Source organism: Dama dama, chromosome 23 (genome assembly GCF_033118175.1).
Source record: "Dama dama isolate Ldn47 chromosome 23, ASM3311817v1, whole genome shotgun sequence".
Taxonomy (NCBI): Eukaryota; Metazoa; Chordata; class Mammalia; order Artiodactyla; family Cervidae; genus Dama; species Dama dama.
In genome coordinates, this window is record NC_083703.1 from 58,964,088 (window position 1) to 58,988,879 (window position 24,792).

At 39.4% G+C, this 24,792-nt stretch overlaps 1 protein-coding gene across 2 annotated transcripts; it reads right to left on the bottom strand.

Annotated features, from left to right (window-relative positions):
- Positions 1 to 8,948: 8,948 nt before the first annotated feature.
- On the bottom strand, positions 8,949 to 23,085 carry SPO11 (SPO11 initiator of meiotic double strand breaks). Of its 2 annotated transcripts, XM_061125807.1 has the most exons (13): positions 22,955 to 23,085; positions 20,991 to 21,104; positions 19,619 to 19,707; positions 19,139 to 19,205; positions 18,788 to 18,896; positions 18,368 to 18,451; positions 17,157 to 17,193; positions 16,609 to 16,718; positions 13,157 to 13,256; positions 12,834 to 12,871; positions 11,852 to 11,928; positions 9,552 to 9,663; positions 8,949 to 9,068 (listed from the first exon to the last, which is right to left on the bottom strand). In XM_061125807.1, exons 1-13 carry the CDS (start codon positions 23,083 to 23,085, stop codon positions 8,949 to 8,951), a joined length of 1,188 nt encoding a protein of 395 aa, XP_060981790.1. The 2 variants fall into 2 exon arrangements, with proteins under 2 accessions (XP_060981790.1, XP_060981791.1); XM_061125808.1 differs by lacking the exon at positions 20,991 to 21,104.
- Between the last annotated feature and the right edge of the window lie 1,707 nt (positions 23,086 to 24,792).

A 24,792-nucleotide genomic window follows, 5' to 3' on the forward strand; every position in this document is an offset into this window, starting at 1 on the left:
TTGTGACCCCATGAATTGCAGCACGCCAGGCCTCCCTGTCCATCACCAATTCCCAGAGTCCACCCAAACCCATGTCCGTTGAGTCGGTGATGCCATCCAACCATCTCATCCTCTGTCGTCCCCTTCTCCTTCTGCCCTCAATCTTTCCCAGCATCAGGGTCTTTTCCAATGAGTCAGCTCTTCACATCAGGTGGTCAAAGTACTGGAGTTTCAGCTTCAGCATCAGTCCTTCCAATGAACACCCAGAACTGATCTCCTTTAGGATGGACTGGTTGGCTCTCCTTGCAGTCCAATGGACTCTCAAGAGTCTTCTCTAACACCACAGTTCAAAAGCATCAATTCTTCAGTGCTCAGCTTTCTTCACAGTCCAACTCTCACATCCATACATGACCACTGGAAAAACCACAGCCTTGACTAGATGGACCTTTGTTGGCAAAGTAATGTCTCTGCTTTTTAATATGCTGTCTAGGTTGGTCATAACTTTCCTTCCAAGGAATAGGCGTCTTTTAATTTCATGGCTGCAGTCACCATCTGCAGTGATTTTGGAGCCCAGAAAAATAAAGTCTGACACTGTTTCCACTGTTTCCCCATCTATTTCCCATGAAGTGATGAGACCAGATGCCGTGATCTTAGTTTTCTGAATGTTGAGCTTTAAGCCAACTTTTTCACTCTCCTCTTTCACTTTCATCAAGAGGCTTTTTCGTTCCTCTTCACTTTCTGCCATAAGGGTGGTGTCATCTGCATATCCGAGGTTATTGATATTTCTCCCGGCAATCTTGATTCCAGCCTGTGCTTCCTCCAGCCCAGCGTTTCTCATGATGTACTCTGCAAATAAGTTAAACAAGCAGGGTGACAATATACAGTCTTGACGTACGCCTTTTCCTGTTTGGAACCAGTCTGTTGTTCCATGTCCAGTTCTAACTGTTGCTTCCTGACCTGCATACATGTTTCTCAAGAGGCATGTCAGGTGGTCTGGTATTCCCAGCTCTTTCAGAATTTTCCACAGTTTATTGTGATCCACACAATCAGAGGCTTTGGCATAGTCAATAAGGCAGAAATACATCTTTTTCTGGAACTCTCTTGCTTTTTCGATGATCCAGTGGATGTTGGCAATTTGATCTCTGGTTCCTCTGCCTTTTCTAAAACCAGCTTGAACATCTGGAAGTTCATGGTTAATGTATTGCTGAAGCCTGGCTTGGAGAATTTTGAGCATTACTTTACTAGCATGTGAGATGAGTGAAATTGTGTGGTAGTTTGAGCATTCTTTGGCATTGCCTTTCTTTGGGATTGGAATGAAAACTGACCTTTTCCAGTCCTGTGGCCACTGCAGAGTTTTCCATATTTGCTGGCATATTGAGTGCAGCACTTTCACAGCATCATCTTTCAGCATTTGAAATAGCTCAACTGGAATTCCATCAGCTCCACTAGCTTTGTTTGGAAGCTCTATGGTCATTCATAAATATCCTCTTGTATTAAAACTGCAGAAGGATTTACTAATGTGAATAGTAGCCATGACCAAAACTGAATTTTAATTGCTTTTTTTTTTTCATAATTTCACCTTTATTTTATGGCTAAATAATCATACCCCCCGATACAGATGATTTTGATCCCTCTTCCTGTTTCTGAAGCGAAAAGTTAGGTGACACCACAGCCTGTCTTCCATCTGTAAAGTCATATTTTGAGGGGCAGGATGCTTGCATCCCAGTTCCACTTCTACTCACTGCCTTTGTAACTGGGAGAAGTTACAATCTGGCCTTGGTTTCATCAACTGTAGATGGGGATAACAGTAATAATAGCTATTCTGTAGTGTAACTGTTAGGACAAGTGTGGGTTTGAATAACACCCTTGGAATGTTACTGCTATATTTGGTGCACAGGCTGCTACTATTGTTCCACTGATAGGGTATGCAAAGGCAGCTTGTCAATTACATATTCCTAAACAGCAGAAAGATTTTTTTAAAGTATGCTGAATAACCAGTATTATACAAGAATCTGTATATAATAGAGGCTTGTGGAAGATTCCTTGGAAATGGAAAATATAATTCAACACATATTAAACACCAAAATATGTAAGACTGTGCTCGGTGCTACCTATGTGGGTGTAAAACACAAAGTTTAAAATCTAGGAAGCTAGACAAGGCAAATACACCCATGACCATATGAGACAGAATACAATAAGCACTAAATAACTCCAGAAAGAATGAAAGGATGGAGCCAAAGCAAAAACAACACCCAGTTGTGAATGGGACTGGTGATAGAAGCAAGATTTGATGCTGTAAAGAGCAATATTGCATAGGAACCTGGAATGTTAGGTCCATGAATCAAGGCAAATTGGAAGTGGTCAAACAGGAGATGACAAGAGTGAACATCGACATTCTAGGAATCAGTGAACTAAGATGGAACTGGAATAGGTGAATTTAACTCAGATGACCATTATGTCTACTGCTGTGGGCAGGAATCCCTTAGAAGAAATGGAGTAGCCATCATAGTCAACAAAAGAATCCGAAATGCAGTACTTGGATGCCATCTCAAAAATGACAGAATGATCTCCATTCATTTCCAAGGCAAACCATTCAGTATCATGGTAATTCAAGTCTATGCCCCAACCAGTAAAGCTGAAGAAGCTGAAGTTGAACAGTTCTATGAAGACCTACAAGACCTGCTAGAAGTAACACCCAAAAGAGATGTCCTTTTCATTATAGGGGACTGGAATGCAAAAGTAGGAAGTCAAGAAACACCTGGAGTAACAGGCAAATTTGGCCTTGGAGTACAGAATGAAGCGGGGCAAAGGCTAATAGAGTTCTGCCAAGAGAACGCACTGGTCATAGCAAACACCCTCTTCCAACAACACAATAGAAGACTCTACACATGGACATCACCAGATGGTCCACACCGAAATCAGACTGGTTATATTCTTTGCAGCCAAAGATGGAGAAACTCTACACAGTCAGCAAAAACAAGACCGGGAGCTGACTGGGGCACAGATCATGAACTCCTTATTGCCAAATTCAGACTGAAATTGAAGAAAGTGGAGAAAACCACTAGACCATTCAGGTATGACCTAAATCAAATCCCTTATGACTATACAGTGGAAGTGAGAAATAGATTTAAGGGACTAGATCTGATAGACAGAGTGCCTGATGAACCATGGATGGAGGTTCATGACATTGTACAGGAGACAGGAATCAAGACCATCCCCAAGAAAAAGAAATGCAAAAAAGCAAAATGGCTGTCTGAGGAGGCCTTACAAATAACTGTGAAAAGACGGGAAATGAAAAGCAAAGGAGAAAAGGAAAGCTATACCCATTTGAATGCAGAGTTCCGAAGAATAGCAAGGAGAGATAAGAAAGCCTTCCTCAGCGATCAATGCAAAGAAATAGAGGAAAACAATAGAATGGGAAAGACTAGAGATCTCTTCAAGAAAATCAGAGATACCGAGGGAACATTTCATGCAAAGATGGGTTCAATAAAGGACAGAAACGGTAGGGACCTAACAGAAGCAGAAGATATTAAGAAGAGGTGGCAAGAATAGAGAGAGGAACTGTACAAAAAAGATCTTCATGACCCAGATAATCACGATGGTGTGATCAATCACCTAGAGCCAGACATCCTGGAATGTGAAGTCAAGTGGACCTTAGGAAGCATCACTATGAACAAAGCTAGTGGAGCTGATGGAATTCCAGTTGAGCTATTTCAAATGCTGAAAGATGATGCTGTGAAAGTGCTGCACTCAATATGCCAGCAAATATGGAAAACTCTGCAGTGGCCACAGGACTGGAAAAGGTCAGTTTTCATTCCAATCCCAAAGAAAGGCAATGCCAAAGAATGCTCAAACTACCACACAATTTCACTCATCTCACATGCTAGTAAAGTAATGCTCAAAATTCTCCAAGCCAGGCTTCAGCAATACATTAACCATGAACTTCCAGATGTTCAAGCTGGTTTTAGAAAAGGCAGAGGAACCAGAGATCAAATTGCCAACATCCACTGGATCATCGAAAAAGCAAGAGAGTTCCAGAAAAAGATGTATTTCTGCCTTATTGACTATGCCAAAGCCTCTGATTGTGTGGATCACAATAAACTGTGGAAAATTCTGAAAGAGCTGGGAATACCAGACCACCTGACATGCCTCTTGAGAAACATGTATGCAGGTCAGGAAGCAACAGTTAGAACTGGACATGGAACAACAGACTGGTTCCAAACAGGAAAAGGCGTACGTCAAGGCTGTATATTGTCACCCTGCTTGTTTAACTTATTTGCAGAGTACATCATGAGAAACGCTGGGCTGGAGGAAGCACAGGCTGGAATCAAGATTGCCGGGAGAAATATCAATAACCTCGGATATGCAGATGACACCACCCTTATGGCAGAAAGTGAAGAGGAACGAAAAAGCCTCTTGATGAAAGTGAAAGAGGAGAGTGAAAAAGTTGGCTTAAAGCTCAACATTCAGAAAACTAAGATCACAGCATCTGGTCTCATCACTTCATGGGAAATAGATGGGGAAACAGTGGAAACAGTGTCAGACTTTATTTTTCTGGGCTCCAAAATCACTGCAGATGGTGACTGCAGCCATGAAATTAAAAGACGCCTATTCCTTGGAAGGAAAGTTATGACCAACCTAGACAGCATATTAAAAAGCAGAGACATTACTTTGCCAACAAAGGTCCATCTAGTCAAGGCTGTGGTTTTTCCAGTGGTCATGTATGGATGTGAGAGTTGGACTGTGAAGAAAGCTGAGCACTGAAGAATTGATGCTTTTGAACTGTGGTGTTAGAGAAGACTCTTGAGAGTCCATTGGACTGCAAGGAGAGCCAACCAGTCCATCCCAAAGGAGATCAGTTCTGGGTGTTCATTGGAAGGACTGATGCTGAAGCTGAAACTCCAGTACTTTTGCCACCTCATGCGAAGAGTTGACTCATTGGAAAAGACCCTGATGCTGGGAGGGATTGGGGGCAGGAGGAGAAGGGGACAATAGAGGATGAGATGGCTGGATGGCATCACCGACTCAATGAACATGAGTTTGAGTAAACTCCGGGAGTTGGTGATGGACAGGGAGGCCTGGCGTGCTGCAATTCATGGGGTCACAAAGAGTCAGACACGACTGAGTGACTGAACTGAAGTGCTAGAGCTTCCCAGGTGGTGCTAATGGTAAAGAACCTGCCTGCCAATGTGACGTAGAGAGTTGCAGGTTTGCTCCCAGGGTTGGGAAGACCTCCTGGGGGAGGGCATGACAACCCACTTCAGCATTCTTGCCTGGAGAATCCCATGGTCAGAGGAGTCTGACAAGCTACAGTCCATGGGGTTGCAAAGAGTTGGACATGACTGAAGCAACTTAGCACGCACACATATAGTTTATATTCCATTTTTAGGTGAGTAGAGAGCGAATATATTTGTAATTTTAGTATCAATTTCTTTTCATTTGAAGTGATCTTTAATTCTTCTACTTTAAAAGTCCTAATATGTTGTCTTAGGTTTTTGTAAATAGCTTGGTTGCAAAGAAGCACACATTAAGTGTAGCTTTACAAGGAATTGGGGGCATCTAAAGCTGATGATACAAAATGGGTTCCTGTGTGTAGAAGTACTCAATCTCACACAGAAAGCCTCATGGTTTTCACAACCTCTTGTGTCTCAAACTCTTTCACCCCATTCCTGAAAACAAGGGCTTGAAATTATTACAAAGAAATATCCACCCAAAAATAGTGGGAAAATTTGAGAGAACTATAGAGCTTCTGCCAGCAGAGGGAGACCTTGACTTCTTTTTACAAGATTGTTTTCTTGGTGAACAGAAGTCCAAACAGAAGTAATGTTTCTCAATAGTTTACTACAAAAACATCCTGCTGAAAATATTTTTTAACATCTATGTGGCTTAGCTTTGACAGCATCTCTTCTTTTCAGCATCACTGAAGAGGTATTTACATCAAACAGTTCAAATGAGACACTAAGGGAAGTCATAGATGGAAACCCCGGAGTGTTTTTTTGCCTGTTTTGTAGAAAGTGCAAAATGGGTTTATTTTCCCATGAAATCATGACTTCTGAAATCAATTAGCATCATCAATGATGACAGCTAAATTTCCCAGAAACCTGGGGATATTATGAGAGCTTTTATTTTACAAGGGTGATTATGAGCCCTTAAGGAAAAACCAAGATTCTATGAACATCTTTCTGTTGCACCAGTTTTTATTCACTTTAATTATAAACAGATTCCAACCCAAATGTTGTCTTTATTAAAATTATGAAAATATTAAAAATAAATACAGATGGTAGAGAGGATGTCTGTTGTCAGTTGCCATTTTAAACTGCTGCCTATTTTACAGTAATCCTTTTTAGAAACAAATCTTAAGACTTAGAATTCTAGCTGGGTACCAAACAGCCACTAACATTAACTTTTCATCTGTATCTAATAAAGATAGGGAGCTAAGCCCAACTGCAGTGTATTTTGCTCTCCTCTCTCCTCCCATTTTTATTTCCCAAAATAAATGAAAATTAGTTTACATAAATTTCTAACATAAACTTGAAAGGAATTTAATTATCCAAAGTGAATGTATCTGCAAAACTTTTTCAAATCTATTTTCAGATTTTAATGACTATGGTAGATTTTTTTTATTTCTCCTCATTTTGACAGTATACCCTAATCCAGACCTTCTGTGGCTTAACCACATATTTCTAAGTTAGTATTTTTCTCCTTTACAAAACTTGTCAAAATTCAATGATTATTAGATGTTAAGGGAGGAAGTGTTGTATACATTCAAAGAAAAACTTGCAATTTATAACATTTTTTAGAATTTGCAATAGTCTCACAAGTAAGTCAAATTAATGGTACACCAGAATATACTCAAGAGGAAATATCTGGTTCTGATGTGACTAGAGAACATAACGTAACAGGCTTGACATCAGGGACCCTTACTGGGCAGTGTGCATGCCTGGCCACACATGACACCCTTGACAAGCACCAGTACCATGATTAAAGCATGAACTGTGGAGTCAGACTCCCTGGGAGCAGGTCCCAGCTCCACCGCTTTGTAGTTATGTGACCTTGGGAAAGTTACTTAACCTCCCTGCACGCTTGATGCCTCATCTGAAAATGGAGATAGGAAAGGTACTTGCTCATAGGGTTTCTGTGAACATAAAATTAGTTAAGGCTGGTAAAGCATCTAGAAAAATACCTGGCAACATAGTAAGTGTCATACAAGTATTTTTCATTATTGTATTTGACCTTATTTACCTCTTGAGCAGGGCTGGCTTAATGGCTGTGCCACCAGCGCAGTCACACAGGGCCCTGCGCTGAGAAGGGCCCTGCGCTTGCTTTAAGTCTCTGCTGCTGTCATCTTGAAATTCTTAATAACTCTGAAACAAAGGACCCTATGCTTACCTTCTGCACTCAGTTCAGTCACTCAGTTGTGTCCAACTCTTTGCGACCCCATGAACCGCAGCACGCCAGGCCTCCCTGTCCATCACCAACTCCCAGAGTCCCCCCAAACCCATGTCCATTGAGTCGGTGATGCCATCCAACCGTCTCATCCTCTGTCGTCCCCTTCTCCTCCTGCCCTCAATCTTTCCCAGCATCAGGGTCTTTTCCAATGAGTACCTTCTGCACTGGGCCCCAAATATTCGGTACCTGGTCCTGCCCTGGAGGTAGATGGTGTCACTGTCCCCTTCTGCTACATCTGGCTGGGGCTTTAGACAAGGAACAGCCTCTGTGTTCTCACCTGTAAACTGTGAGTCTAACTACTGCCCTGACAAGGCTCTTGGGAGAGTTAAGTAAGATAATATGTAAGCAGTGATTGGCACATGTAAGTTCTCAGAGGTATATTCTGTTCACATTTATCGTGATAAAAATTAACCCAATGTTTCTTCACTTCTCCTGTAAATACATATTCTTGCCTACAATTACAAGAAAGTTTTCAGTGCAGTTAAAAGTTTGTTGAAAATACAGAATAAAATCATAAAACTCATCTCTGGAAAATTAAGATAGGTTTACGAGAGGAAAAGATCACACCTTTACTGTTATAGGTAGGAGTTATTAAAATTTGAGGCTTCTGTAAATCTTAAAGCTGAACAAGTTCTTTGTTCAATAAACCTCGGCTAGAGAAGAACTCAAGTGACTTGAATTTGGGTGAGAACTGATGAAACCCTGGGGAAGTTTTTCAAATAAGTATATTATTAAGAAGTATGCTCAAAGTCAAATCAAAGCACTGAGGACTACATCAACCCAGTATTTATTCATAATAAATATTACCACTACTTTCACAGTGAATGACTGAGGCATGACCCCTACACTATGAAAGCAAAGGAAAATGTGACTAAGAAGAAATTGCTTGATACTTTCATTAATCTGCAACCTTTCAAATTTAGGTTATTATTACTTTTGTTACTGGGGCTTCCCTGGTGGCTCAGACGGTAAGGAAACCTCCTGCCATGCGAGAGACCTGGGGTCGATCCCTGGGTTGGGAAGATGCCCTGAAGAAGGGAACAGCTACTACTGGAGAATACACTCCAGTATTCTGCATAGTCCATTGGGTTGCAGAGTCAGACATGACTGAGTGACTTTCACTTCACTTCTTCACTTTTGTTACTAACAGGATACTTCATGAAGTAATAGAATACTTCATGCCTTAACATTACTTGTACTGTAGAAAGTAAATAAAGCATTTCTGCAGACTTTGATGACATGTGTTAGACATTTTTTCAAACAAAATTTAAAAGTCAAAATAACATACATCCTTCTATGATTTAATTTAGAACACAGGATAGAAATTAATCTCTCAGAGATAAGCCTTATCAAGAAAATTAGAGTATAGCAGTTTTTGACAAAAAAATACAATTATGAAAAATTATTAATTTTACCCCTATAAAATGAAGAACATTTGCTCTTTGCACAACAGTATCTACTGCTGAAAACAAAACTAATGAAAAGCCTCTTGTGATCACAAGATACATTCTGACATATTTTTATATCCACCCGCCAAATTTTAATTTGTTAGGTAAGTATACTCTGGAAAGATAGTCTGATGATAGGAAGGTCAAAGCTTGAATTTCTGCCTTCATTTTAGAGTCTGCCATTATTTCCATCTGTCAATAAAAGTAAACTATAGTCATACCAGAGTCCTTTGCTACAGTTCTGTCAGCTCAAACTGGTAAGTCTAGATTTGTTTTAGTCTCCAACACCATGGGCAATAAACTTTAGGTCAGCCAGAATATTTTAGAGTTGCTAGAGCTAAAAATATTAGTGTGGATTCCTTCAATAGTTAGGAATGATCTGGCATCTTTATAATTTCCTTCGCTCCATTTTTCCTTCATGAACTACGATAGAACCGTAGACAATGGGTATTTAACTATGATGAGAATAAATTAGGTCAACTCCACCCAGCTAACCTTATCTATTAGCATTCACAATTCAATGTTTCAGCAACAATTTACTGCCAAACAATGCACATGGCAGTTGCTAGTTATATAAAAATTCAAGAAGGATAGCTTCAAAATATGATGCAAATAGCCACTGCTAAAAGTAAAAAGCAATAAAACATGACATTTGCATTTTAAAAAGAAACATACTTCTTTTCTCCAAAATGGTTGACAAGTAATATAAGGTCTCTTTAGGATGCTGTCAAGTTTCATCTGGTCCCGTTTTGTCAGTGGAATTAAAGTACATTTGGGTATATTTAATCTGGGGGAAAAAAATAGGTAAAAAAAATCAGTAAAAACAAAGTGCTCCTGTAACTTTAAGGTCACATACATTTCATTTTTATTTATCATGCTATTTCAAAAGACTCAGAAATAACAGATGAAAAAATCAGTACAGGTTCACTTTTAAATATGGAGTTTGAGGGAATCTGGTATGTCTTCGACCAGCAAGTGTTCAAGATCATAGTGGAGGTCTGTTTCAAGTTGTTGTTTTCTTTCATGCCACACTCACAGGACGATGACAGGAAGATAGACATCGGTTATAAAACAAATTCCGGGAGCACTAACATCATGTGTCTCAACACCAGGGCTGCCCCCAGAGCACCGCAGTCTTAGAGCAGTGAGTGCCAGTGTGTGTGTGGCCAGCAACGAGATCCACTGTGGGATTTCAGGTCCCACTGAATCCTTAATTCTTTGTAATTCAATGAGAATTTTCTGGGCCAAGGAAGTTAGTCTATCAATTTTCACTTATGCAGTCATGCGTGCACACAGACATATGTACACACATCTATCTTGTTTCAAATTTTTAAAAAGTGGATTGTAATTTTATCTTGGTATGTGTTTTAAAAATAGGACATGAAAAAAAAATAGAACATGAGAGGTTCAAGATTTATGCTGTGAATTGCTTTTTGAAGTCACAAATCCTGGATTTCCCAGCAGAGCTCTAGTTTCAAACAGTCTTTCTCAATGTCCCCACAATAATGACTATTTGCCACTGGCAGCTCCTGGATAGGGTGACAATTTGATTGAAAGGGAGGCCTAGAGGATTTCCCTTGAAGCCATGTTTGTATAGCTATCATGCTATATTTTCTTTGATTGTACATTTATTTAGAGTACATTTATTTTGAGGGCACTGGTGGGATTTGTGAGATACACCTAGAGTTTCTTCGTTTTCTGCCTTAATCAGATTATCTGTCCTAAACTTGTATTAGAAACGATCTCAATACAAATAGATCACCCCCAAGGGATTTTGACCATGATGTATACACTAAACTGAACAAAACTTTGATTCACTACAGCGTAAACATTCGAAAGTCAAAACCTGAATGTTTTCTCTTGTGCCCTCATTTTGTAAGAAGCATCGATCATTCTATTTTTAGAAAATAAGCAATTTTAACCAAGGTTTGCTCACTGCTTGAAGAAATCCAAATATGTTTAATTTCACTCTCACTTCTCACTAGCCAATTAAAACAATAAAATATCTTAAAATATCACATTAGCAGAGATGAATAAAGTGATAATGTCTTATGCTGAGGGGCAGGTGGGCTCTTACTCTCCAGGGAAGACAAAATAATTAACCTATCCAGAGGGCAGCCAAAGCCTTAAAAATGTGCATACCCTTTGACCCAGCAATTCCGGGAATTCAGCCTATGGGACTAATTAAGGATACAGGCAAAGATTCAGTCACAAGAGGGTCGGTCAGAGGACTATCTTTCAAAACAGAGATTTGGAACCCATCCAAATGTCCAACTACAGGGGACTGACCAAACAGACACACTCAGAATTGAAACCAAGTGGAAGAAGACATTCAAATAAGATCATAGGGATGTATTTATTGATAAGGAAGTGCAATTACATTGTGTTGTGGGAGAAAAGAAGATTACAAAATCAAGCTCTTTCAAATTCTTTTGGAAGAAATTATGGCAATGCACAGCAAATAATCTACAAGGGCAGAACTGTTCGCCTATAGGTGACTTTTATCCTGTTACTTAATATTTTTTTCTATAACGAATACATATATCTTAAAACTGACAAAATGTAGATCCCCCAACTTTAAGTAATCTTAAAATGAGATTTTTAAATGAAATTAAGAACCTATGATAAAATCAATTCAGATGGCAAATGGTGTTGTCAATGATTACTATTTAGATTCAATGTCTTAATACTTTGTAAGTATAAAGAAATTATTAAAGACTTTATTTAACCATAAGGGTAAAACAAAAAAATGTCTTCTAACTAGCTAAAGGCTCAATTAACCAAATATATTTAAGTATTTTAGTAGTTGAAACAGAAATATCAATAAATTAAATTTATAATGCTATAATCCTGAGTTATCGTGAACATAAGTAAAAAACAGTAAGCACTTCTCCTGGTAGTAACTCTTCAGGCTGAGTGCTACATGTTACAGTGAGTCATCATTTTAAATACCCTCATTGTGCTAACTGTCTAACCTTTTGATATCAGAAGGGAGGAGACCAAGCCATCTAATAGCTGGAACTGTGAGATTATGGGCTTCAAAAGACATAGCCTAAAATAAAGAGCAGAAGTATATTAGCTAAACCTTTTGCAGAGAACTAGCAACACTTGTTTCTGCAGCAATTTTTTTTCAACTTATCAAGGACTAGTACTGAAGACTTCACACTCTCCGAGGCCACAGAAGTAAGAAAATCACCAACAGCTTAGCTAAACTGGACTTTCAGTGGAGGTTTTAAAACTGCTCTATACTATTTCTGTGTTGATTTTCAATAACATGAAAGTACAAATGACCCTCTCTGACCCAAATTTATTGTCGTTTGTGATTCCACACCTTAATCCCTTGCTCCACCATCCTTTTCTTCTGCTATAAACATACACATCAGGGACACACAAAGTGTACACCAGTGGTTCCCAAACTTTACCATGAGTCAGGGACACTTGGAGGGCCCACCTTTAGAATTCCAGACTCAGGAGGTCTGAATGGGGACTGAGATTTGCATTTCTAACAACTTCCCAGGACCACATTTTGAGAACCACTGATGTGTAGCAGTTGCCGTCCCTAGTGGTAAAGTTTGGTGGTCTTTTCATTTCTCCCAATGGTTGGAATTGGAAAAGTCAGAATTCAAGACTATATATAATTTTCAGGGTATAATTGGTAATCAGTGTTGTTATGCTGAGGGCTTGCCGTTACTTCAGCAGGCCAGGAGAGTGGAGGATAATTAAGGCCTCTTGCCCAAAGGTAATCCCACTTTGTCATCTGCAGTCACACTGGTTATGCTGGAAGCTGGAATCATAAACTCTGAAACAGAGCGGGCCTAGACTAGGACAGTAGCTTCCCTGGTACCTTTAGGGGGCTCTCAGCTTACTAGGGGCTGATAAGTAAATGCAGAAATCACTCCAGTGAATAATACAAACTATCTCAATAGTGGAAAAGGAAAAATATTTTTCTATACTTACCATAGATCCATACTTATAGATACACATTATCTCTATGCCTGTTAAAAGAAAGTTAACTTTGAAATTTGTCTTCTTGCATATTAGAGTTAGATAATTGTATCTAACATCTGCAATTTTTATTTTTGTGGACAATACCAGTGGAAAATTTATGGTTCAGTTTAATACAGTAAAAAACAATAAATGCCCCAAATGATTAGTCATTGATTTAAATCTAATAATCATATTCTTTTAAAGTATTTTATGAAAGTGTTCTATGAGGAGAAAAACACAGCTATAAATATGATTTGATTATGACTATTTCAAATAGTCTAACAATAAATTACCATGTGGATCAGCATCTACCAGAGTGAAAACAGGAATGTGAAATGTATCCCACAACTTCTTGACTAGAAGTCTTGTGTTCAGATCAGGTACCCCCTTTCCCTAGAAGCAAGGATTGAAATCATGCATTTTAATTTCAGTAGAATGAAACTGATGACACTGTATCCTTATTATTAACATAAATATCTTCATAACTTGACTTAATTATCCCAGGTCTATGTAAATATTTTAGCAGAAACAGAAATAATAAAAAATGTGACATACATAAGGATGTCCACTGCAGTGTTACTTAAAAGGACAGAAACCACAGTAAATATCCAAAAGATCTAACAACAGGCAGCAGAGCACAGTGGTGGCATGCATCAGCTTCAGAGCCAACTGCCTGTGCAGGCGTCTGGCTCTGCCACTTCTTAGCAGCGTGGACCTTAACAATCATGAAAACTCTCTGAGGTTTGGGGCTTTGTAATAACACCTTCCAATATTATTACAGGAACTAAGTTATTTAATAATTATAAAGCATTTAAAAGTATCTGGTTTAAACTCAGGATTTAATAAAACCAACAGTAGAATAGTATTATGAAGTGATTAAAACAATAATTATGTAGAAAAATAATTTGAAGAGCATTACAATAATGTTAAAAGAGAGAACAGGAGACCAAATGAAATGTGGAACAGGGAGGAAGCAAGTAGAGATGAGAACGGGCTTTTAATGGGAGAGCCCTGAGTCTGAATTCCCTCTCCACCAATCACTAGTGGGTTTCCTAGTCTCTTTAGGCTATGGCTTTATTTATAAAACTGGGCTAAATATGCCTACCACCCAGAGTTATGGCACTGCAGCAATGTGGAGTGAACTATCTTAATCCCAGTACTAGTTTTTTTTTTTAATATGTATTTATTTAATTTACTTATTTGGCTGTGTCTGGTCTTAGTTGCAGCACACAGGATCTTTTGTTGTGGCACTTGGGCTTTGTTGCCCTGTGGAGTGTGGGATCTTAGTTCCACGACTTGGGATTGAACCCACATCCCCTACATTGCAGATTCTCAATCATTGGACCACCAGGGGAGTCCCTCTCCAAGTCCTAATTTTGACCAGCCTTGAGATTGTGGTAAAACACATTCCTGGGTCCCAATGTCCTATTGTTAAAATGGGGATGATAATAACACCTACCTCATAAGGCTGGAGAGACTTTACAAGTTGATATGAGGGCATGAAGAGAAGGGGGCAACAGAGGATAAGATGGTTGGATGGCATCACTGACTCAACGGACAGGAGTCTGAATAAGCTCCGAAAGATGGTGAAGGAGAGGGAGCTGGTGTGCTGCAGTTCATGGGGTCCGAAAGAGTCAGACACAACTGAGTGACTGAACAACAAACAATGTAGAAAACAGCAGTAAATGTGAACCCTTATTACGTAAAGTGCCTAGCAGAGTTCCTGGTGCATCACGAATACATAGTGAATGGTAGTGTACTTTGTTTCCTTTGGGAGAGATAACCCATATATGTGGTAGAGGAGTCAGATAGTACCAAAGATTCCTTCCTAGCCCAGCCCTCGACTCTCAGCTCCCCTCTGCAGGGGCAGCTACTACAGGCCAGCTTCTAGTGGGTGTTTCACCATAGTAACAATAGTAGGTTATCAATGGATGCCATGACAGCACCAACATGTAGGCAGACAAAGACTAGAAGGCAGCATTCAAGAGGAAAGACAAGGTAAAAAGAGAAATGTGACCAAGAGCTGAGCTTTATGTGCATCTCCAGTGCACTAGTACCAGCTGTGATTCAAACTCCAAGGGCTGAAACAGAGGCCTGGGCCACTGTTGGTTTCTTTGTCTATAATGGCTTGTCTTCTGATCAGTCCAGCAAACATGCACTCTCACCAGAAAGGTGTGAAAGAGCAGGAGGACTCCACCGAAAATGAACCACAGGACAACGCCACTGAGAGATCACTTCAGGGGTTCAGGTATGGCCTTTATTACTGACAAGGTCTCAGTGTGCATTTTCTGTCACAACTGTTCTCTCCTCTCTTCAAACTGAGCACATGCCACTAGGATCTCCTGTTATCATATCAAATTTTTATCTCTAAGACTATATTCAACATCTTTTTTCTACGAAGAACCAAGCCTCCCTTGCCACTTGTTCTATAGCATCCATGGGGATATCGTGGTAAAGCTCCACACAACAGAGTCATTTGGACTCATTCCTCTCATCCTGTGGTCATCACGTCCTTTTAAACTTGCCTTGGAAATGTCCTTTGCTTGAGTCCTTTCTCTTTAACCATTTCCCTGGCAACCTGACACCAAGGTAACTACCTGACAGCCTCCAGACAGGATCCCTGAATATTATTGTCTCCCTATCCATCTAACTGATGATGCTACCACACAAATCCTTGTCATTTCCTTTCTCACCAATCCTTCTCACTTTTGTTAACACTTGATATTTTTGTACTAAATCAGGATGCCTCCTGGGGGTGGCCAGGCCTTCCAAGATGCCAACAGCTGCCCAACATCCTGCTCCCTCGGCAGGGCAGCTCTCCTCACTGCTTCCAAAAACAGACCTTACAAGCATCATACTTAATAAGCCAGGAGAACTGTAAGTAGATGAGCTTTTTTTTTTTCTTCAGAGAACTAGGTCTTTATGCAGATCTGTAAGAGTGGAGGAAGGCTCGCACAGGATGGGGAACCTGATGTATCTGTTGCTCTCCCATCATCTCACTGACCCACACCCCTGGCTTCCTGTACTGCCACCTCCTTCTTCCCCAGGCCAGCAGATGTCATTGGGCTCCCCGGTTTTATGAACACCTCCCACATTACCCTTTGCTAATTATTGCCTGTAGTTCTCTGTGTATTACCTCAACATATGCTTCTGTGTTCTTTGCTCTTCTTTCAATAGCATACAAACCGTGTGAGGAAGAACAAGGACTAGCTCTTGTTCATTCAACCCTATCAAAGCTCCCATGTTACCATATTATAGTCAAGACAAGTAGCCCCTGTGGGAATGGTGTGAGGGTGATACTGAGAGCCTATGTAAACTTACATTTTTATTAGAAAATCTCTGGTATTTAAGAATCGGGACCATCACCTTGATTTCAGTCAGATTTGAGGATGGTTAAATAAATGCCTCAGACATTCTTGTTCTATAATCCCAAAGGATGCTTCATAGTGACAAGAGAATGCTGTTCAAACTCACAGATGACATTATAAACCACTCTTGTGTGTATATGTGCTTCAGTTGTGTCTGACTCTTTCCTATTCCATGGACTGTAGCCCGCCAGGCTCCTCTGTCCTTGGGATTTCTCAGGCAAGAATACTGGAACAGGTTGCCATTTCCTACTCCAGGGGATCTTCCTGACCCAGGGATATAACCCATGTCTCCAGCATTGGCAGGCGGACAAACCCCTCTTACTGATCACCAAAGTAGCCCATTAGTCTGGTAATTGAGGTAAAAGTAGATAATATACCGTAACGATGATGCATGGAGACATTTTGTTGCAAAAGTTGTCATCCAGGAGGCGCTGAAATGTTGCATCTTTTTCTACAATTAGTAGAAATTTCGCATCCGTAATTAAATCTGTGAAGTTAAGGCTGATAAATTTAAGGCATGTGTGTTTCAACTGAACCAGTAATTATAAGTAACAATGCCATATCAATCAATTCAAAAATAGCTATAGATATAGAATTTTTGTTTTTACCTTCACACGTCAGATACCTAGTCTCTTCCAGGGCATCTTCCCAACCCAGGGATCGAACCTGCTTCTCTTGCTTGTCCTGCATTGGCAGTCAGATTCTTTACCACTAGCCCCACCTATTCACACACAGTATTTACATATCTGTCTTTCTTACTAGATAGTGAGCTTCTAAAAATATCCTAGAAAAGGGAGCATGGTATGTTCATCTTGACCAATACAGGGTATGGCTTACTGGTTACACATTATGAAGGCTTGATTTATTAAAGTAAAAATAAATGAACGTTCTGTAAGTTTAAATAGCTTTCTCACTCAAAGGATACTCTGAATTCCTTGAATATTAGATGGCACAGCAACAGCCTAAGTTAACAAGAGGAGACAGTTTTTATTTTAAATAAATAGCAAGTATAACAACATTTGGGCTTCACTGGTGGCTCAGACGGTAAAGAATCCGCCTGCAATATGGGAGACCTGGGTTTGATCCCTGGGTTGGGAAGATCTCCTGGAGGAGAGCATGGAAACTCTCTTCAGTATTCTTGTCTGGAGAAGAGTCTGGCAGGCTCTTCCCTTCTCCAGGGGAAGAGTCTGGCAGGCTACAGTCCGTGGGGTCCCAAAGAGTCGGACATGACTAAGCGACTAAGCAAACATACACAATAACATTTAAAAATGTATCAAGAACACTTTTTGTTGTTGTTTAGTCGCTCAGTTGCAACACCCGTGGACTGTAGCTCACCAGGCTCCTCTGTCCATGGGATTTCCCAGGCAAGACTATTGGGAGTGGGTTGCCATTTCCTCCTCCAGGGGATCTTCCCAAGCCAGGGAATTGAACCCGTGTCTCTGAGTCTCCTGTATTGCAGGTGGATTGTTTACCACTGAGCCACTGGGGAAGCCCTATATTTTCATTTTTTAAAAATACACTGTCATCAGAAGTCTACACCTCAGTAAGAAAATAGTAGGACACAGATTTACTTTTCAATAAGAAAAGAGACATACGACCCAAACTACTTCCCAGCAGGTGAAAATTTCTTGGAAACTTTATAGATATGTGGCTTAAAAAGCAGAAACTGATGAAGGAAAGACTTCCTTATGTAGAATCTCATAGGTGTCATTCTCCTCTTTCCAAAATGGTGAGTTAACCATTTCCAAACTTCTGTGCTAGTTCTGTGACTTTCCATGTACTAAAGCCTAGCAAACACTTTAGTCTCAAACTTACAAATTTCAGAACCAGAAAATTTTATGAAGATACATAAATAGCCATGCTAAAATGGTCAAGTCACGCTCTACCTGAAAACAACAAACAGTGCATTTAAGAAAGGAATGTGTATGTTTGTTTATTTCAATATGACATCTGACAATTGGCATATTTGGAAACTGGGTAATGTACAACCCCATAAAGCATAAACCTATTCATCCTTTCATTTTATTTAAAGTCTTAAGCTCTGAACTACATACCAAAGCCAGTCAATAGAGTGCATTTCAAACACAAAGGAGTTTGAAATGGAGTGGAAGCACATGAACACATTATGATGCTTACTGTTGCACGTGTGCAGTTCACCTTGGTGCCATCTTCCTCGAGGTACTTTAAATCGCCAGCAATTAAACCTTTTGATGTAGACAGCTGAAAAAAGTAATAGTCATATATGAAACCTTTTTCTCGAGTGAATTTTATGCTTCTAAGTCCCTTCTCATGTTCACCTGCTAAATTATATAGGCATTTTGGATCAGACTGGAATTTAAGAAATAAAGGAGAAAATACGTAAGCGTTTAGGAATGAAAAGTGTCTGAAAATTCATCAGTTTTGCTTCCTTTAGCCAAGGGGATACACTGAGACTAGTTTATTTAAATTCATAGTGAGAAAAACATAATATCAAAAATATGAAAAGGTGGCACAGGTTACATTTATTCTATTTTCATACATTTTGTTTTAAAATATCTTGTATTAAATGCTACTTACTATATGCAGACTTCTCCTCGGCACTTTTAACATACAGGAAATATCATTGATAATATTGTCCACAACAGTCTGGTTACCAAAGAGTTGGCTGTCAGTGTAATAAATGTCTCTGTGAACATTTTAAAAATATATATTTTAATTAACCATATTTTCTCTGGATATGATAAATATTGGAATACTAACTGAAGAAAGCTTTGAGTGGGTGTAAACAAATAATTTATTACCCACAGTCTAGTTTTATGTAACTTTTCAAAACATAATGAAAGTCAATCCCACACATATAATGAAAGTCAATCCCACTTAACCTCACAACACATTTCAAAGAGTAATTTATTAGAATAATGTACTTACCTTTTGGTTGCATAAGTGTTGCTCTGTACTAATTTATAAATCATGGAAAATATTTTAAGAATTAGTGCTGGAAAATAAGATGGAGTAAGTAAGTTACTCATCACTTACAAAAATCAAAACATTCTGTGATCAAGGATTAACTCTCTCCAGTTACTTTCCACAACATTATAAAAATTATCTTTCCAAAAGAGAAGTGTTAAGTACAGAATGATAATTGTCTACAAGATAGATAAAATTAAGTGTTCTATGTACAGCAAAATTGAAAGAATATTTTTCCACTGAATCATATACTTGAACATTCATTTTGGAATAATACTTTACTTCCACATTTATTGACAATGCAAAATTCTACAAATTTATTTCAAGTACAGGATGGCCTATTAATGAACAAGTAAAATAATTTAGCTCAGAACAACTATGACCCACAAAGTAATCAAAATTATTTACTTTACCACTAAAAGCTATGAAAGATGAATTTACCAAAATTTTTAACTGATTTTGGTGAATCACTTTTGATTTTTCTTGTGGTACAATGAGATACCATGTGAAGACCCACAGAATCTTCAAACCTGTCATTTTGTTTAAAGCAAGGGAATAGAATAAAAAAGAGTTAACTTCTGAACACCAAACAACATACAATATATGTCCTCTTCTGAACATCATTTAAATCCACAGTTCTTCTCAATGTAAGCACTGAAGTTTTAGGATAACCTCGTTTATAAGCTTAGAGAATTCCAAGTGGTAATCAGGTAGTTATCTTTGCAACATACAGAGGCACTAAAAGAGTGTTTAAAATACATGAATTAAACACCTTTGATTATAGTGTGTGTGCATGTGTGTGTATTTCTTTCCTGGGAAGACATTTAGGGTATGTGAACTGTTATAAATTATTTCACAATTTTATTAGCATTTTGCTTATTGATTTAATACTTTTATTCAATTTAATAATAAGATTTGAAATATTTCATTTAATTTACCCCCAAAGTTACAGTAATGAAATAAGTTTATACTCGGTTGTTAAATTGAACTGCCAAGCCTGTCCTAAAGATGGCAGAAGGCACCAGGCAAACAGGCCAGGTGACAGCTGCTTCAAGGCTTGGTGAAATCCACCTTGCAAAATATGATTCAAAAGTTTACAGTTTCACTAATTATATTGATCATAAAAGAATAATGAATGACTAAAGAGCCTTAAGATTTCTTTAATTCTTTTCCTGTAACTCTTACTGAGGACTAATCTTGCAGTGTTTTTCACTGTTTAGTGAAAAGTGTCTACAGGTTGAGGACCTGAAAGAATCAAACTATATAACTAGATTCCAAGACTCTGATAAAGCTGTTTGCTGATTTTACCCTCTTGGGGACATGACTTCGCAGGAGGAGATCTGCTAAGAGAATGAGCCATCGCAATGTGTTCTGTGCTCAGGATACATTTATTTTGGTCTCAATATCAGGGCTGGTTATAGCTCCCCTGAGCAAGTGGTTTGCTTCTGCAGTACAGATAAGAATTCTGATGGTGATATTTTCCCCTTTGAGTGCTAGAAAGCTTAGATCCAAGGCTGGAGCCTATTTTTAGCAGGACTGTTTAAGACTTTATCATATGCATTTTGAATTCTAACTTCTTTTGGTGCTCCATTTTTTTGTTCCTAGCATTGTTTTCCCTTTGTCTTATCTTTCACACCTACTTGTAGTTTATATAACCTGCCTGTATGGTATGTATTTTATAAACTTCCTTAAATCCTTTTTGGCAGGGTAAAGGCAACAAATAGAATTAAATCCAACTAGAACTCTAACTCAAATAAATTCTAATAATGACTTAGATAATGCACTTAAAAATTTAAAAATGCAAAATGCCCACTTTATATTTTCCCAGCTTGATCTGTTGTCTACTGTGAATGCAGGCGCTTCATTTCTTGCCAAGCTTGTGACTATGTCTTGGATAATTTTTTCTATAGATGAAAGAACCTCAGAACTGAAACAATAAACACACAATGATTCAATCTTAATTCTAAATTAGACCTTTACAATAGGTAACATTTCCCCAGAATATTAATTTTTTGTTTCACTGGTTGTTTTTTAAGACTAGATGATACATGTCAATATTTTCTCCCACTAAATTTTAACATGAGTAATACATTAAAACAATTGTATTTATAGTGGTGGATTTCAAGGAAATTTCATTTGCTTGTAATTTTACTTCTCAATTACCAACTTAAGTACTATCTCCCTTTTAATGACCAATTTATAAATACATTGATATAAATCTATTGATATAAATACATTGATCTTCAGATCAATCTACTTTAAATACAAACTCATTGACTTGAAATACTACTGATAAATCTTTTAATTGATGTAATACTGGCTTTTAATTTATTTCCCCAAATGCAATGTGAAAATATTTCAAAAAAACAGTTCTTACTATAGTATGTTACCCTAATTGATGTCATGCCATAAATCAGCCCTTTTGAATTTTAGTGATACAAAAAGAAAAAAGTTTAATCATTACCATAAAAGGGCTTGGCAACTACTACACCACAGAAAATGATTAAGACTTAGCACAGTTTTCCGTCAGCTGACTCTTAATTTCACAAGCCATCAGCTTCAAAAAATGTTATTCTGTTATAAACACCATAAAAATATTGCCTAGGAAGGAAAATCATATTAAATCTAGAAAATGCACAAAATGTAGTGTTCTAATTTCCATAGAAACTTCACAGCTTTCATTGAAAATGCATGTATCAGAAAATAACTTTTAAAACATTCAATATTTTCTAACTTTGGGAGCAAAACTGATTCAAGTATCTTATTCATTTTTCTAGTTTGGGAAAAAAGCTGCAGTAATATTATGACTAACTTTAAAACAATCAGATTTACATCTGAAACCTAAACAGGGACTGCCACCCCCTTCTTTTACCCTCTTCCAGTACTCTCTTAACTAAAACATATTATAAAATTTGTCGCTTTCTAGGGCATCTTGTTTTTTTTTTGGTAGTTGGTCTGGGCTTAAATGACAGTAATTTGTTTAAGTGAAAAACCTTGCTGATAAAACTAGAAAAGCAGATCAAGTAAGCGGAACAACAGAGCATTTTAAGTGAAAGTGGTGAATAATGTAAACATATTTCCTGCAGTTAACTCCAGGTTGGGCAGCTGGAGAATCTCTGTAATTGATTTTATCAGCACCACACTCTTAAGCTAAACTCTAACTGCTTTAACTGATTTAAAGAAATGTGTATTTTCTTCCCTTTAAGGTCCATAAATCCCACTGTCTTACTATAAACCACTTAAAATGTGTTGACTTCCTCATTCATTTTGATAAAACACACTTACTAAGAACTCACAACATTGATTTCCCCCACCTTTCCTTCAAAAAAAAAAAAAAAAAAGCTTGAAAACTTCTAAATTTTCACAACTTTTAAAAAAATAAACACCAAGCCAAACTGCGCCTTAAACTCCTCCAACTGTCCAGATCTCAGGAAACCCGTGACGCCAGCTGTAGGGATGCTCCTGGAACATTCTAGAAGACACAGCGGGGGGTGGGGGGGCTGTGGGGGTGGGGTGTAGGTGCGGCTGGCACCGGGCTTTTTGAATTGAGAGTAAGAAGAAATAGGGGGCACTAAACAAGGGCCTTTCTTGGCGTTCAGGGCTAGTGGGCCAAACAGGCCTCCGTGGCCTCAACATTCTGAGGTGGCCTTGCTCCCCAGACTGGAGAGACGGGAAGGGGGTCCAGCATTTCTCCACAGAGCACCTCAAGCCTGGCTGGGCAGAACCTTCTTGCTCCCTAACTTCCAGCCGTCTGTGCCCCAGAAAGAGCCCGTATACCTAGAAGCCAAGCGCATCCCGCTACCCGCGGGCTCCTCGCCGCCTCTCCTCAGGGCGGCCAGTAGGGAAGCCCTGTGCTGGTCCAAAACCTCAAAAAACGAGGCCTCGGGGCCCCTGGGCGTAAAGGCCATAAGGACCGACTGCAACAAAAGCGCCCAACAACAGGCGCTCCACCTGGCCTGAGATCACCCCTCTCTGTACCCACAATGCACTTCCAGGGGTGGGGCCTGGAAGGACAAAGTGCCTCTCCCGAGCTTGGGGGGCCGGACTGCGCATGCGCACACCTGACTCCCAGGTGGGGCTGGACTGACGCACGTGCACAGCGCTTGCACTTAGACATCTGTGCGCAGGGCTCTATCAGGTGCAACCTCACCTGGGAGACGAAGTGATGGGCCCCTTCCTGGGTACCTTCTGACAAGCCTCAGGGACCAGCAGGATATATTTGGGATGTGGGACCAAGATTTGAGACCTTGAAATGGTTTCATATCTCCTTTTTTTGGCTAGTTAGGGAAAGTTGTATCAATGATTTTTAACTAAAACAAGTTGTTATGGCTATCCAACTGTGTATCAGACACAGTTCTAGGCACTGGGTTCAGATGAGGATCAAGGCAAACGAAACTTCTGCCCTTGCTAGCATCTATGTAGTAGCCGAGGGCTTAAAAACCCATTTCATTCAGCCTCTCCCTTTAAACTCTCATAACCACACCAGTGGGGATTTTGCAAGAGAGGAGAAAGCGGTCCACAAGCCCAGGCAAGCCTGGGTTAACATCCCAGCTCCATCACTTTGTTGGCCTGCCAGATTTTGCAAATTATAATACAGGACCCTCAGTTAAAATTGAATTGCAGATAAACAGTGAATACTTTTTTTATGGATAACTTGGTCCCATGCAATCTGTGGGACACTCTTTTACTAAAAAATTATTTCATTGTTCACCCAAAATTCTTATTTAATTGGTCATCCAGTATTTTAACCTAGCAATCCTCCCCTTACAGATTTGAACTGAGCCTTCACTCCTACTCTCTTCTAGAGCAGAAAACAGAAATTCTGAAGCCTCAGGGAAGGAGTGCTGCCCCTGGGGGACAATTTCCTTGAGGGAGAGGAAACAGGGAGAGGCCCTGGAGCAAGGCAGAGCTGAGGCCTTCCTAAGGAGTAGGGGGCAGGATGGTGTCCTGGGGTCTTAGCCCCAGAAGAGCCACTTGACAGCAGGCCCTCTCCAGAGAACTGTTTTGTTCCCTCAGTTCCTGGTCATTTGATCCTGTTAAAACAAAACTTGCTTCCCACCATAAATAATGAACTCCCTGTGTTGATAATGATGACTCTGTGCCAAGCCCGGTGCTGAGGGCCTTTATTATTATCGGCACTAATACTTCCTCACTGCCTACCCTACACTAGGCAATTGTAGTCTGCCCTAGGCAATTGTAGTTATTGAGGACATGTCTGTGAGCAAGGCACGCAGAGTCCTTGCCTTTAGGGGACTCACAGTCTAAGGGGAAGGGGGAAATTGAGGAGAAATAGGTGGACACCAAAATAATTGAGGGTGAGCTGTGCATTTGAATCAACAACCCTATGCAGTAAAAATTATTCTCCCTGTTTCACAGATGAAGAAACTAAGGCTTGGAGAGCCTGAGCGGGTTGTGCAAGACTGCATTGTGATCAGCATGATGAAAGGTAAATCTCAACTCCAAAGTGGAGCTCTTACCATTAGGTTATGAGGCACCACTGAGGGTCTGGCTGGAAATGGGTCATAATTTTGTGAGGGTGTCTTTGGTGGTGGAATTGCCCCTCAGGGCTCAGGTTTCTCACCTTTCAGATGAAAGCTTTGCAGCAGGTGGGTTCT

What these genes read in the sequence shown, in the direction of transcription:
- SPO11 (XM_061125807.1), bottom strand. Translation starts at nt 23,085, where the DNA reads ATGGCCTTTACGCCCAGGGGCCCCGAGGCCTCGTTTTTTGAGGTTTTG. An exon ending in GGGATGCGCTTGGCTTCTAG is followed by an intron (nt 21,105 to 22,954) that starts GTATACGGGCTC and finishes TTATTGTTTCAG; the next exon opens with TTCTGAGGTTCTTTCATCTA. An exon ending in TAATATTCAAGGAATTCAGA is followed by an intron (nt 16,719 to 17,156) that starts GTATCCTTTGAG and finishes TTAACTTCACAG; the next exon opens with ATTTAATTACGGATGCGAAA.